The 13,091-nt window shown below is 41.7% G+C and overlaps 1 protein-coding gene across 1 annotated transcript in view; it reads left to right on the forward strand.

The window, feature by feature from the left end:
- Positions 1-12,475, forward strand: part of RFX6 (regulatory factor X6) — a 54,088-nt gene extending 41,613 nt beyond the window's left edge. Inside the window, exons 15-19 of the mRNA XM_073335176.1 lie at positions 956-1,078; positions 2,756-2,965; positions 5,151-5,663; positions 8,897-9,115; positions 11,948-12,475. Of these exons, the coding sequence (XP_073191277.1) occupies positions 956-1,078; positions 2,756-2,965; positions 5,151-5,663; positions 8,897-9,115; positions 11,948-12,141 (1,259 nt within the window). The 3' untranslated portion in view covers positions 12,142-12,475. The remainder of the gene's footprint in view (positions 1-955; positions 1,079-2,755; positions 2,966-5,150; positions 5,664-8,896; positions 9,116-11,947) is intronic.
- Positions 12,476-13,091: the final 616 nt, after the last annotated feature.

Consider the following 13,091-nt stretch of genomic DNA (forward strand, 5'->3'; position numbering starts at 1 on the left):
ATGATACTGGCCTTTGTAAAGTACTGAGATCTAAATAACAATAATAATACCACAAATAATAATGATTAAATGTGCTATGTAAGAACAAGGTAATATTATGATTATTTAACTTGGCAATAAAATACACAATCATATTTCCCAAGAAAAGAGGTCCAGATAAGTGATTTTAAATAAGAATAATACATCTGAATCAGTTTGGCAAAAATAATTGTTTTTCACATCAAGCCGTTTTACCAGGAATTTAACAAAATATCTTTATGGTTTAGCTCTGGGATAATGGACATCACACACACCATCCTGCTCCTATTTGTTTTAAGATTTCAAGTTCACACTTCATATACTTTGAAGCTTTTAACATTTTAGTGTCCTTTAGACACTTTAGAAACGTCCTTTAGAAACTGATATTTGTAAATTAGAAATTTTTTCAGCACAAATTACAGTTAGCGCATCATTTCTCAACTGATCTCTGTATTGGAAGTTACATTTTTATTTTTCATTCAAATGATATTTGAAAAGGCTGTAGTGGGAGATCTGGTTTGAATGTGTTGTTTCCTTGAAATCAACTCCAGGACTCTGTGGACCATTGTCTGGTTATTTAGTACAAGACAAACAGAAATAGAGCAGAGTCAGGCTCATTCTAGCGGAGTGCAGCCTTATCTACCTCCAGTGTGTGCCCTCTTCATGTATAAAGCATGTCTCACTTTCATCAGTATTTTTCTTTGATGTAATTAGTGGCCAAATAGCCTACAGGATAGTAAACATATTGAGCTAGGTGGGCCAGTGCAAACAGAGATTAGAGCGAGAAGTTAGGCACTATTCCTTGTTGGTCTTGGCAGGTCATTTAAAGTCCAACAATTATTTGTTTGTTTCACTTGCTTCTTGTAAAGTGTTGAGAGATGGTCACAAAGATAATTTCTCGTTACACTCTCTCTTCTCTCCCTCCACCCCCACCAAGGTTCTTTTCATTTGATCCGTATGCTACTAGATGAGTACATCCTGCTAGCCATGGAGACCCAGTTCAACAATGACAAAGAACAAGAACTCCAGAATCTATTGGACAAGTATATGAAGAATTTGGGTAACTTGATTGTTACATTTGATTCCTTTTGTTTTTATTTATTTATTTAAGCCCAGACCGTGAAAAGACGTATGCACATACTTAACTTTTAAGTACATGAGTAGTCTCGCTGACTCCAGTTGGACTACCCATATGCTTAAAGTTAAGGTCTTTACAGGACTGGAGCCGTATTTCACCTTTAGGGTACATGTACACAGCAATTAAACACCCACAGCTGGCCCGGGTCAGCTGACTTTGGCTTGCAGGGCTCCGACTGTAGCGCTGGAAAATTGCTATGTAGACGTTTGGGCTCAGACTGGAGCCCAAACTCTAGGACCCCGCAAAGGGGGAGGGTGCCAGAACCCAGGCTCCAGCCCAAGCCTAAAATATCTATTCAGCAATTTTTAGCTCCACATCCCGAACCACACAAGCCTGAGTCAGCTGACCCACGCCAGCTGCGGCCATGTTGCAGGTCTTTTATTCCAGTGTAAATGTATCCTTGGTGAAGTATTAATATGAGCAAAGGCACAACAGGAATTTTAAAAGAGCATTTTAAGCATTTCCAGCTATCATTCTACTTTAACCTTGACACTTTTATCATACTCCAGGCACTTTGCTGTGAGGTGAATAAAGCTCAGTTAAAGCTCAAGAAATTGTATTTGGACCAAATTCAAGTCTCATTTACACCATATAAATCCAGAGACCTGGGCTCAATGGAGTTGCTTTGGATTTACACCAGTCTAAATGAAATCAGTCTTCAGCTTTTCGTTTCTTAATGGTCAAATTCTGCTCTTTAATACAAGCAGTTCCCATTGATTTAATCTGAGGGGGAAATTGGCCTTTTATTATTAATTATTATTATTATTATTATTCAGCTTTACAGAGTTTTGTGCTATGAAAAATTTGCATTCAACTTGGGGACTCGGGTGGGACTTGAGGACCTGAAGTGAAATCCTGGCTTCATTGAAGACAATGGCAAAACTCCCATTGACTTCACTGGCGCCAGGTTTTCACCCAGGGTGAGCAATGAACTTGAGAAGTACTGAAAAGAACAAGTACGTTTTGCCAGGCAACACTGTAAAATGTATGAGTTTTATGGGCTTTTGAGCTCCCCTCCTCCACCCTTCATATGATTAAGGATTAAATGTTATAAGCCTAATTCATTCCTGGTGTAACTCAATTGACTTCATGGCTGGAGTGTTTCCACTTACTTTAATGACATTTCCAGAGGGATACATTTGACCCAAATGATTACCGGTATTGCTTCATTTATGAGCAGTTCTTCTGTTATGATCTAGGTCTATGGACATAGAACACAATGGAAGGCGTTTGAGCAGGGAAGGGGAAGACTAGAGTGACACTAATAAAGTTGCATATGTTGACTAAGTCAAATTTGGAGGCTTTGTAGGATTTTTGTTTTAAAATAAGTGATCAAACAATGTTAATGAATCACTAACAGGCCCCTTGTATTCTCATCAGCCGGTTCACATGCTGATGTATACGGACAGTGAGTTTACATGCTATATATGCATACAACCACAATCAAGAATGCATCCCATGAAGTGAGCTATAGCTCACGAAAGCTTATGCTCAGATAAATTGGTTAGTCTCTAAGGTGCCACAAGTCCTCCTGTTCTTTTTGTGGATACAGACTAACACGGCTGCTACTCTGAAAAGAATTTTCTTATACTTTTCCAGATGCAAGTAAAGCTGCCTTTACCGCATCACCAAGCTCTTGCTTCCTCGCAAACCGCAACAAAGCTGCTACCCTTCCTAGTGACACTTCAGTCAAAAATGAGTGCCTTGCAGAGCAAACGTATGTGTCATTGTCAGCCAACCAGCACAGCAGTTTATATTCTGGTTTGAACCCCTTCTCCACTGGGGACAGTGAAAATATGCAGCTAACAGGTATTAATCGGTTTTTAAGCATATAGAAAATAATAGGTAATAAGGAATAGCCAACATGGATTTGTCAAGAACAAATCATGGCAAACCAACCTAATTTCCTTCTTTGACAGGGTTATTTGCTTTGACAGGGTTATTAGATAAGAGGAAATCTGTAGCCATTATATATCTTGATTTTAGTAAGGCTTTTGACACATTCCATGTGACATTCTCATAACCGCATGTGGTCTATATGAAATTACTATGAGCTGGTTGAAAGACCATACTCAAAGACACAGGTGCTGACTTTTGTTTTTCCCGCTGGGTGCTCCACCCCTACTTTCCCCCAAGGACCTGGTCCTGCTGGGCCTCTTCCCTTGAGGTGCCGCCCTCGCTCCGCCTCTTCCCTCCCCCACTCCACCCCTTCCCCTGACGACTCCACCCCCTCCCCCGATGTCCCCCTGCCCACAGTTCGCTCATCTTGACCCTCTCCCACAAGTGCCTCCCACCAGCCCCTCCCCGATTGACAGCCAGCCCTGGGGCCCACCGAACAGCTGATTGATGGCCAGCCCTAGGGCCACAGAACCACAATGGCTGGTTGGTGCTGAGCATCCACTATTTTTTCCCGCATGTGCTTGAGCCCCAGAGCACCCACAGAGTCAGCACTTTTGCTCAAAGAGTAGTTATCAGTGGTTTACTGTCAGACTCAGAGGACTTATCAAGTGGGGTCCTGCAAGGGTCTTTCCTGGATCCAGTGCTATTCAATATTTTCATTAATGACTTGGACAATGAAGTGGATAGTACGCTTATAAAATTTGTGAATTACAGCTAGCAGGGAGGGGTTGCTAGCATTTTGGAAGACAGGATTACGAATTGGTCTGACTTCATCAATGTGAAATTCATAAAGACAAGTGCAAAGTACTTCACACAGAAAGAAAAAATATCAATCACACAACTTCAAAACGGGGAATAACTCTAATAGCTCTAAATTATCTAGGGTTATAATGGATCACAAACTCAATATGAGTCAACTCTGTATTGACTGGCGTGTCATATATAAGACACAGGAGGTAATTGCTCTGCTCTATTCTGTACTGGTGAGGCCTCAGCTGGAGTAATGTGTCCAGTTCTGAGCACCACACTTCAGGAAAGAGGTGGACAAATTGGTGAGAATCCAGAGGAAAGCTACAAAATGATAAAAGGTTTAGAAAACCTGAATTTTGAGGAAAGGTTAAAAAAGACAGGCATGTTTTAGTCTTGAAAAAAAAGTAAACTAAGGATTGACCTGAGAACAGTCTTCAAAATTGTGAAGGGCTGTTATAAAGAGGACAGGGGTCAATTGTTTTCCATGTCCACTGAAGGAAAGATAAAAAGTAATTGGCTCAATCTGCCTGCAGCAAGGGACATTTAGATTAGATATTAGGAAAAACTTTCTAACTATAAGGATAGGTAAACGTTGGAATAGGCTTCCAAGGGAGGTTGTGGAGATTTTTATTGGAGGTTTTTAAAAGCAGGTTAGACACACGCCTGTGAGGGATTGTCTTGTACACTTGGTCCTGCTTCAGCTCTGGGTGCTGGGTTAGATGACCTCTCAAGGGCCCTTCCAGCCCTCCGTTTCTGTGATTCTATGCATCAGTATCTTCTCTTTACTGATATAATTGCTCTTTTAGTCTATAGTTACTAAAGGGGGAATAACAGTGTGTAAACTTTATGTAATCAACTGGTGATTGTGTTATGGGTCCCCCCTAAGCCAATTCAAAGAGGATATGAGTTGTTACAGTCACTAGCTGCAGAGCATTTGCCCTGGAGCTGGAGCTGGAGCTGCTCATGCTTTTAGCTCTAGAGTTCCCCAGTTCAGTCCTGGTATGTTAGCCAGTAGAGGGTGGCTGTCACATTAAGTGGAAGCACATCTGTAGATTTGTGGACCTCAGATGCTCAGGAGGAACTTCCTTTGAGCAGTGGATAGAAGCATCATTGCTTCAAACATTTGAGGTCCACAGCAGTTTGAATACCAGAGGTGCCCCCCATCTCCATTGAATGTGGTGGCTGCCATGTTGGCCAGCACACCAGAGATTGAACTGAGGGCCCACAGATCCTCTACACACTCACCACTGTATTATATTTACAGTTTTAGAAAAACCCACTCTAGTCAGCATCTGAGAATATCACAGCATGAACTCTACCAAACACTAATGTTTGTTTCTTTCAGGTCAGCTGGAGCTCTCTCAAAGCACTGGTCATCTGATGACTCCACCCATTTCCCCAGCCATGGCCAATCGAGGAAGTGTTATCAACCAGGGCCCAATGGCTGGGAGACCGCCAAGTGTAGGCCCAGTGTTATCCACACATTCACACTGCTCTTCCTATTCAGAGCCCCTTTACCAGACTTTGTCACAAACCAATCAGAGCTATTATGGAAGCAATTCCAATTACCAGGCCATGTTCAGGCCCCAGACCCCTACCCCTTCAGGAGTTTATCACCACAGGGCAGAGCACAGTCGATTCGCAGCCTTGAGTGAGCAGCAGTTCTCCAGAGACTACTTCAGTAGCAGTTGTGCTGTGTCTCCATACAATCCCAGGTCTCCCTCCAACTACGGTCCCTCCTCGACTACACAGGACACACACAATATGCAGTTTTTGAACACTGGGAGCTTCAATTTCCTGGGCAATTCAGTGTCTGCTGCCTGTCCAGGAGCAACATATCCCCCTAATGCTTCCAATGGTATTAATCTTTATAATCATCTTCTTTTCTCTCGGATTATCTATTCATACCCAGAGGCAATACTTGCTCTTTGTCTTTTGCACATAAGGTGTTCTTCAATTCCTGTCCACAACTTCAATCCTCCTGTGCACCCTGGCTGGTTGCCACTGCTTTGATGACACAAAGCAACTGTAAAGCCAGTGTAACTAGCTACTTGAGGATTGATTTCCCTATTCCTACTGCCCTGGGGGATACCCGGGTGGCACAGAGTGCCTTAGCAGCTCCTGTGCTAACCTCCCTCTAGCAGAGTTGGCCTGTCGAGCATAAAGGGAGTAAAAGACCCATGTCTCTGTGCTTCAGCAATCTCCATTGCTGGAAGAGCCCCTTCGGCAGCTGGTATCAAATGGAGCAACCCTCAAGTTGCTCTTCTTAATACCAGGACAAGTTCCATGGCCAGCTTGCCCCTAGGCGAGGGTAGCAAAACAAAAGTGGCTTAAAGCACAGCTTGGTTGCAATTCAGGATTTTGGTCCTAGTGTGGATTGCTGTGAACTTAAAACAGTGGCCATGTCCCACCCCAGAGATGTGGTCGGTGAAATGATTCCTATTGGGACTGTGACTTGTAGATCAGTTTATGAAGTGCTTTCGGGTCCTTCAGGATGAAAGGCACAGTACATATGCAATACCATTATAATTAGAATTTTCTTCTCTTGTATTTTTTTCTTGGCCATCCATTTCAAAATCTGTTTACTATTATGGGTCAAATTTTCAAAAGCACAGAATTGAATTAGGGATATGAAGCTGAGTAGATGCTCCTCTGACTACTTGATTGTGGCTGAGATAGGTTTGACTCTGACTTTACATTGAAAGATTCACTCTGTGCCAAAATCTTGGGCAAGTTTTTAGATTCTCTTCCCTCTTCATTGCACATAGATAATGCCTTAGTGTTTAATAAGCTGTGTGCCAAGGAATTCACTAAGAACTACATACTGTAGCTAGTTAGGGAAAACTTAAAAGAAGTGGATTTTACATATTGGATTTATTGTAGCATAATCACTACAACCAGTGACTTGTAGCTAATTTATATTAGTTCTATAAATAATCCTTGTTTAGTTTTTCCTATACATATTCAAGAGAACACAACAAGGATAAATAGAAAATGAAGAAGTCGTGTTTGGAACTAGATCCAGATATTTGAGCTAGGGTTTGAAGTTTGAATTGAAGGCCATATAAAAGTTAGTGTTTTGCTTTGCATTCCACTGTACCAAATTCTTGTAAGAGTGGCTGTTCTAGTTAGGTTTTCTCTCCAGCATGACAGGAACCCAGAAAATTGGCCCCTTCTGGTTTTGGAGCTGACCTGGAACAATGAATTTCAACTTAGAGATGCTAATCCTAGACTACCTAAAATCCAGTGGGTTCAGCTGCAAGCGTTTGGTTTTGACCCATCTCTGATGATAATCATTTTTGCTCTTCAAGAGCATGATCTGTCAGCAGTTCTCAAAGCACTTTACTAGCATTAATTAATTGAAATCTCACAGCGCCCCTGGGAAGTATTATTCCCTCCATTTGACAGATGGGGAAACAGAGGCACAGAGGGGTAATGGATTTCCCATGGTCGCGCTGCTAGGCACTAACAGAGATGGCTGTAGAACCCAGATCTTCTGACTCCCGGTCATGCAGTTAAGCCACTAGAGCAACCTTTCTTTTTCATAAAAAGAAAAGGAGGACTTGTGGCACCTTAGAGACTAACCAATTTATTTGAGCATAAGCTTTCGTGAGCTACAGCTCACTTCATTGGATGCATACCGTGGAAACTGCAGCAGACTTTATATATACACAGAGAATATGAAACAATACCTCCTCCCACCCCACTGTCCTGCTGGTAATAGCTTATCTAAAGTGATCATCAGGTGGGCCATTTCCAGCACAAATCCAGGTCTTCTCACCCTCCACCCCCCCACACAAATTCACTCTCCTGCTGGTGATAGCCCATCCAAAGTGACACCTCTCTACACAATGTGCATGATAATCAAATTGGGCCATTTCCTGCACAAATCCAGGTTCTCTCACCCCCTCACCCCCCTCCAAAAACCACACACACAAACTCACTCTCCTGCTGGTAATAGCTCATCCAAAGTGACCACTCTCCCTACAATGTGCGCCATTTCCAGCACAAATTCAGGTTCTCACCCCCCACCCCCATACACACACAAACTCACTCTCCTGCTGGTAATAGCTCATCCAAAGTGACCATTCTCCCTACAATGTGCATGGTAATCAAGGTGGGCCATGTCCAGCACAAATCCAGGCTTTCTCACCCCCCCCCCCTTTTTTTTTTCCAGGGACACACACACACACACACAAACTCACTCTCCTGCTGGCAATAGCTCATCCAAACTGACCACTCTCCAAGTTTAAATCCAAGTTAAACCAGAACGTCTGGGGGGGGGGGTAGGAAAAAACAAGGGGAAATAGGCTACCTTGCATAATGACTTAGCCACTCCCAGTCTCTATTTAAGCCTAAATTAATAGTATCCAATTTGCAAATGAATTCCAATTCAGCAGTTTCTCGCTGGAGTCTGGATTTGAAGTTTTTTTGTTTTAAGATAGCGACCTTCATGTCTGTGATTGCGTGACCAGAGAGATTGAAGTGTTCTCCGACTGGTTTATGAATGTTATAATTCTTGACATCTGATTTGTGTCCATTTATTCTTTTACGTAGAGACTGTCCAGTTTGACCAATGTAAATGGCAGAGGGGCATTGCTGGCACATGATGGCATATATCACATTGGTGGATGTGCAGGTGAACGAGCCTCTGATAGTGTGGCTGATGTTATTAGGCCCTGTGATTGTGTAGAGAGTTGTCACTTTGAATGGGCTATTACCAGCAGGAGAGAGAATTTGTGTGTGTGTGGGCGGGGGTGGAGGGTGAGAAAACCTGGATTTGTGCTGGAAATGGCCCAACCTGATGATCACTTTAGATAAGCTATTACCAGCAGGACAGTGGGGTGGGAGGAGGTATTGTTTCATATTCTCTGTGTGTATATAAAGTCTGCTGCAGTTTCCACGGTATGCATCCGATGAAGTGAGCTGTAGCTCATGAAAGCTCATGCTCAAATAAATTGGTTAGTCTCTAAGGTGCCACAAGTACTCCTTTTCTTTTTGCGAATACAGACTAACACGGCTGTTACTCTGAAACCTTTCTTTTTTATGTAGTTATTTTATTTACTTTTTTGTTTTTTCTCCTGTCAATAGGATACTATGGAAACAACATAAACTACCCAGAATCCCACAGACTTGGCTCAATGGTGGATCAGCATGTTTCTGTAATCAGTAGTGTAAGCAGCATTCGACCACTGCCGCCATACAATGACATTCATGACCCACTCAACATCTTAGATGACAATGGAAGAAAACAGGAAGGCTCATACTATACAGATTCCTCATCTTCAATAGTCTGTCGGACCCCCATAAGTAAGTACCTCTGATGATCAAGCAAGCACTATGAACCTGGTAACACCTTAATACAGTGTAGTCTAAACACCTTTGCCAAATCTTGTAGTCCTTACTTAAGGCAAAATATTCACTGATGTCAGTGAGTTTTACCAGAGTGAGAACTGTGTGATCCCAAGGTGGTTGGAAAGGTAAATATTAAGAATAAAGGACTAGTTCATCCCTCTTTAACTCCATGGAAGTCAGCTGCATTATACTAGACCCTTATTTTGATTCAATATTATTAATGGGGTCAGAAGAACTGCAAGGAAGATGTAAATCACAGCATAATTAGGCTCTATATACATAATATGTATTTGCTTCTAGACCTCAGCTATTTGATTTCTTTTCCCCACTTTTCTGCTTATCTTGTGCAATAAACAGGCAAAAGAGGCAAGAATAATGTCTTCTATTTTAGACAGCTCATGTGTAGAGCTGGTCAGGAATTTTTCAACAAAACTTTTTTTGGTCCAAAAATGCCAGCTGGGAGAAACTGAAACTGTTCAAGCTTCAATGAATCTCCCAACTCAAAAAGAGAAGGTTAAGGAGTGACTTGATTACAGTCTATAAGTATCTACATGGGGAATAAATACTTAATAATGGACTCTTCAATTTAGTAGAGAAAGATATATATAACACAATTCAACAGCTGGAAGTTGAATCTAGACAAATTCAGACTGGAAATAAAGGGTAAATTTTTAATGCTGAGAGTCATTAACCACTGGAACAATTTACCCAGGGTTGTGATGGATTCTCACCGACAATGTTTAAATCAAGATTGGATGTTTTTCTGAAAACTGTGCATTGGGAATTATTCTGGGGAAGTTCTATGGCCTGCGTTGTACAGGAGGTCAGATTAAATTATCATAGTAGTCCCTTCTGGCCTTGGAATCTATGAATTTATGAATTCACATGACAATAACACAAACACTGGGGGGGAGGAGAGTTTTTAAATTGCCAAAATATCCAGTTTTGACATTTGAAACAAAAAGTTTGAGGTTTCTGAGTCGAAATAACTTTTCATTTAGAAATGTTGGTTATTTAGACTTTAAAAAAGGTTTTAAAGGTGGGCGGGGGAAGACTGACATTCAGACAAAATATTTTGACGTTATCACGATGAAATGTTTTCATTCACCCAAACTGTAAAATATTTCTGCCAGTTCTTGGAAAATTTCTGCGATTTTGATTTTTTGTCACGATTCAGGATGGGAATTTTTTTCAGAATCTCAAAAATGCTCACAGAACAGGGCATTTGTTTTCAGCTCAGCCTGAATCACATCTCACTTGCACTCTACTAGATCATGCCTTTTCTTGGAGTTTCCAAACCACTGAAGCCTGAGTCTTGATAACTTGCTACTGGTGATGTTCCCTTTTTTTAACGGTTAATGGTTAGCAATTTTCAAGACTTAGCAATGTTGAAATGCTCAGGGCTATCCTCCACATGTGGTTGAATATGATCGCCCCAGCTCTCTTTCTGGCTCCTCCTTGCCCACTTTCTCCAAGAGATTTGCATCTGTCTTCTAGTTAAACTAGTTTTGACTAAAAGGGCCACACTCTTGAAATATGCAAAAAAATTTGTGGAACTGTACACTAATTCTGTGGCTGCACATGCCAGTCAGGTATCCCTGTTGGCAAATCTGAAAACATTTAATCTGCTATTGGCACATACAGTCTCCTGATTGTGAGAACAATCATGCTAATAAGTGTGAGCAACAATTTGGGCAAGACAGTCAGACTAAAAATGATTCCCCAAATCTACGAATGGACAGCTGCCCACTCATCCTGCCACTTAACTGTGCCCTTGTTCTTTTCCTTGCAATAACGTCTTAAAGAGCTGTATTCACCTGTGCCAGTCATAAAGAAATCCCCAAACAGTGTTTAACTATGGTTATTCTGGAGACTTCCAAATAGCCACTGCTGGCTGGCTGGCTGGCTTCTTTAAGAGAAACTTCAGCAGCGAAAAAACACTCTAGGGATTGTCCTCATCAAGAGCCTTTTGTGTCCTGGGATGATATTTGCCAGGTGGAAGGCTTGATTTTTTACACCTAGAGGCAGTGGTGCAGTCTGAGGTTTGGTCAACACTATTAACATATGTTGGTATAACTACGTTGCTAAGGGGTGTGACTTTGCCACGTTGCAGTTGTATTGACCAAATTCCTGGTGTAGACACACTATGTTGACGGGAAGACTTCTCCGGTTAACTTAGCTACCACCTTTCAGGGAGGTGGAGTACCTACCCTGACAGGAGAACCTTTCCCATTGGTGCCAAACTCCTGGTGTAGACACACTATGTTGACGGGAAGACTTCTCCAGTTAACTTAGCTACCACCTTTCAGGGAGGTGGAGTACCCACCCTGACAGGAGAACCTTTCCCATTGGTGCAGTTAGCGTCTTCACTAAGCGTTACAGCAACGTACCTGCACTGGTGCAGGGCTGTAAGTGTAGACAAGCCTTAAGAATCAATACTGGAATGACTGATGCTTGATGGGGGAGGAGGAGGAATAGCAAACCTGCTTCATTTTGCACACCTTGTGTTAGAGATGGCCTCCTGCTGTGAAGTTCAGCTGGATTTGTAACATCCTAAAAATTCAGAGATGTTCCTTCAGATCTGGGATTTTAGATTATCCCTTTAGAAAGAGAGGAGCCATTTGGGAAATTCATATCTGAATCCAGAATGGGTTCAGATTTCAGCCCCCCTGCCCTCCCCATTACCTGTGTTTAGGGAGATGGCATGTCTGAATACAGGCCTGTACCTAATTAAAGTAAACTGTAGATTAAGATAGAGAGAATCGAACAGACAACGTGCAGTGATAGTTACCTTTCTTTTCACAGCTTCTAATATGCAAACTGCAATAGCTGCATCCTCCTCCCAGTGCATGTACGGAACATCTAACCAGTATCCCTCTCAGGAAACGCTGGACTCCCATGGGCAGCCCAACAGAGAGATGGTGCCATCTTTACCACCAATCACCACGGTCTTCATGGGAGCGGCTGCTGGAGACACCTGAATTAGGAGAGGCATTTTATTTTTTTACACTTATTTTCCAGTTCTAGCCTCTGGTGGTTTTGTTAGTTGTCAAAGCCCATCAATGACTGGGATGAAAAAGTATTAAAAACTGGTCTTAAGGAACCCAGCATGAAGATATTAACACCCACACAGAAAACAAGCTATAGTCAGATTGTGCCCTGCCCATGAGTTGCTCAGAAATTGTCAGCATCAATGCCGTTCTGAAGTCATAACTTCAGGCTGAGCAGAAAGAACCAACGATTCTTGCAGACATGACTTGGCTGTGAAGAGATGATTTTCCCCATTTTTAATTTATTAAATACACTGTTTCAGTCTTTCACGTAAACCTTTTTTGTATAAAAATTGTTTATTTAATGCCTGTGATGCTTGTTATTTATTAGGATTGCAGAGTCACTGTTTACTTTCTCTTGTTTGACAAATAGTCAAATGTATGTGTTCTACCTCCTATGGAAATGTTTACAAGGTCAATTTTTTATGGCTTCAAATCAATCTAAATCAAAATTCTTAAGTTTTCTACTGTTGTGCATTAAAATGTCAATTTTGAATGCTTAGTGCCTTATGCTCCTACTTATGTTAAAGTCAGAGTCCACAAGAATTAACCATGTTTTAGGGCAGTTTGTTTCTTTTAAAATAGTAATAATAAAAATTTAAACACCTTTCTTATTTAAATCCTACCTTTAGAGACTGCAAACATTATCCTCTAAATATTTCATACCACTGCCTGATATTGTTGCCAGATAACTGAAATTAAATGGAAACTGCCACAAAATCTCCTGGAATTCTGAAAATATTTGTGCTGTATGGGTCCAATCCAGTGCTGACTGAAGTCAATGGAATGACTGTCATTGTCTTCAGTGGGCCTTTGGCTAGGGCTCTGTGTACCCAGCACGAATGGAGTGGAGATGATCAAAACATATGGCAAAACTCCAG

The sequence above is a fragment of the Lepidochelys kempii genome, chromosome 3 (assembly GCF_965140265.1).
Source record: "Lepidochelys kempii isolate rLepKem1 chromosome 3, rLepKem1.hap2, whole genome shotgun sequence".
NCBI lineage: Eukaryota > Metazoa > Chordata > Testudines > Cheloniidae > Lepidochelys > Lepidochelys kempii.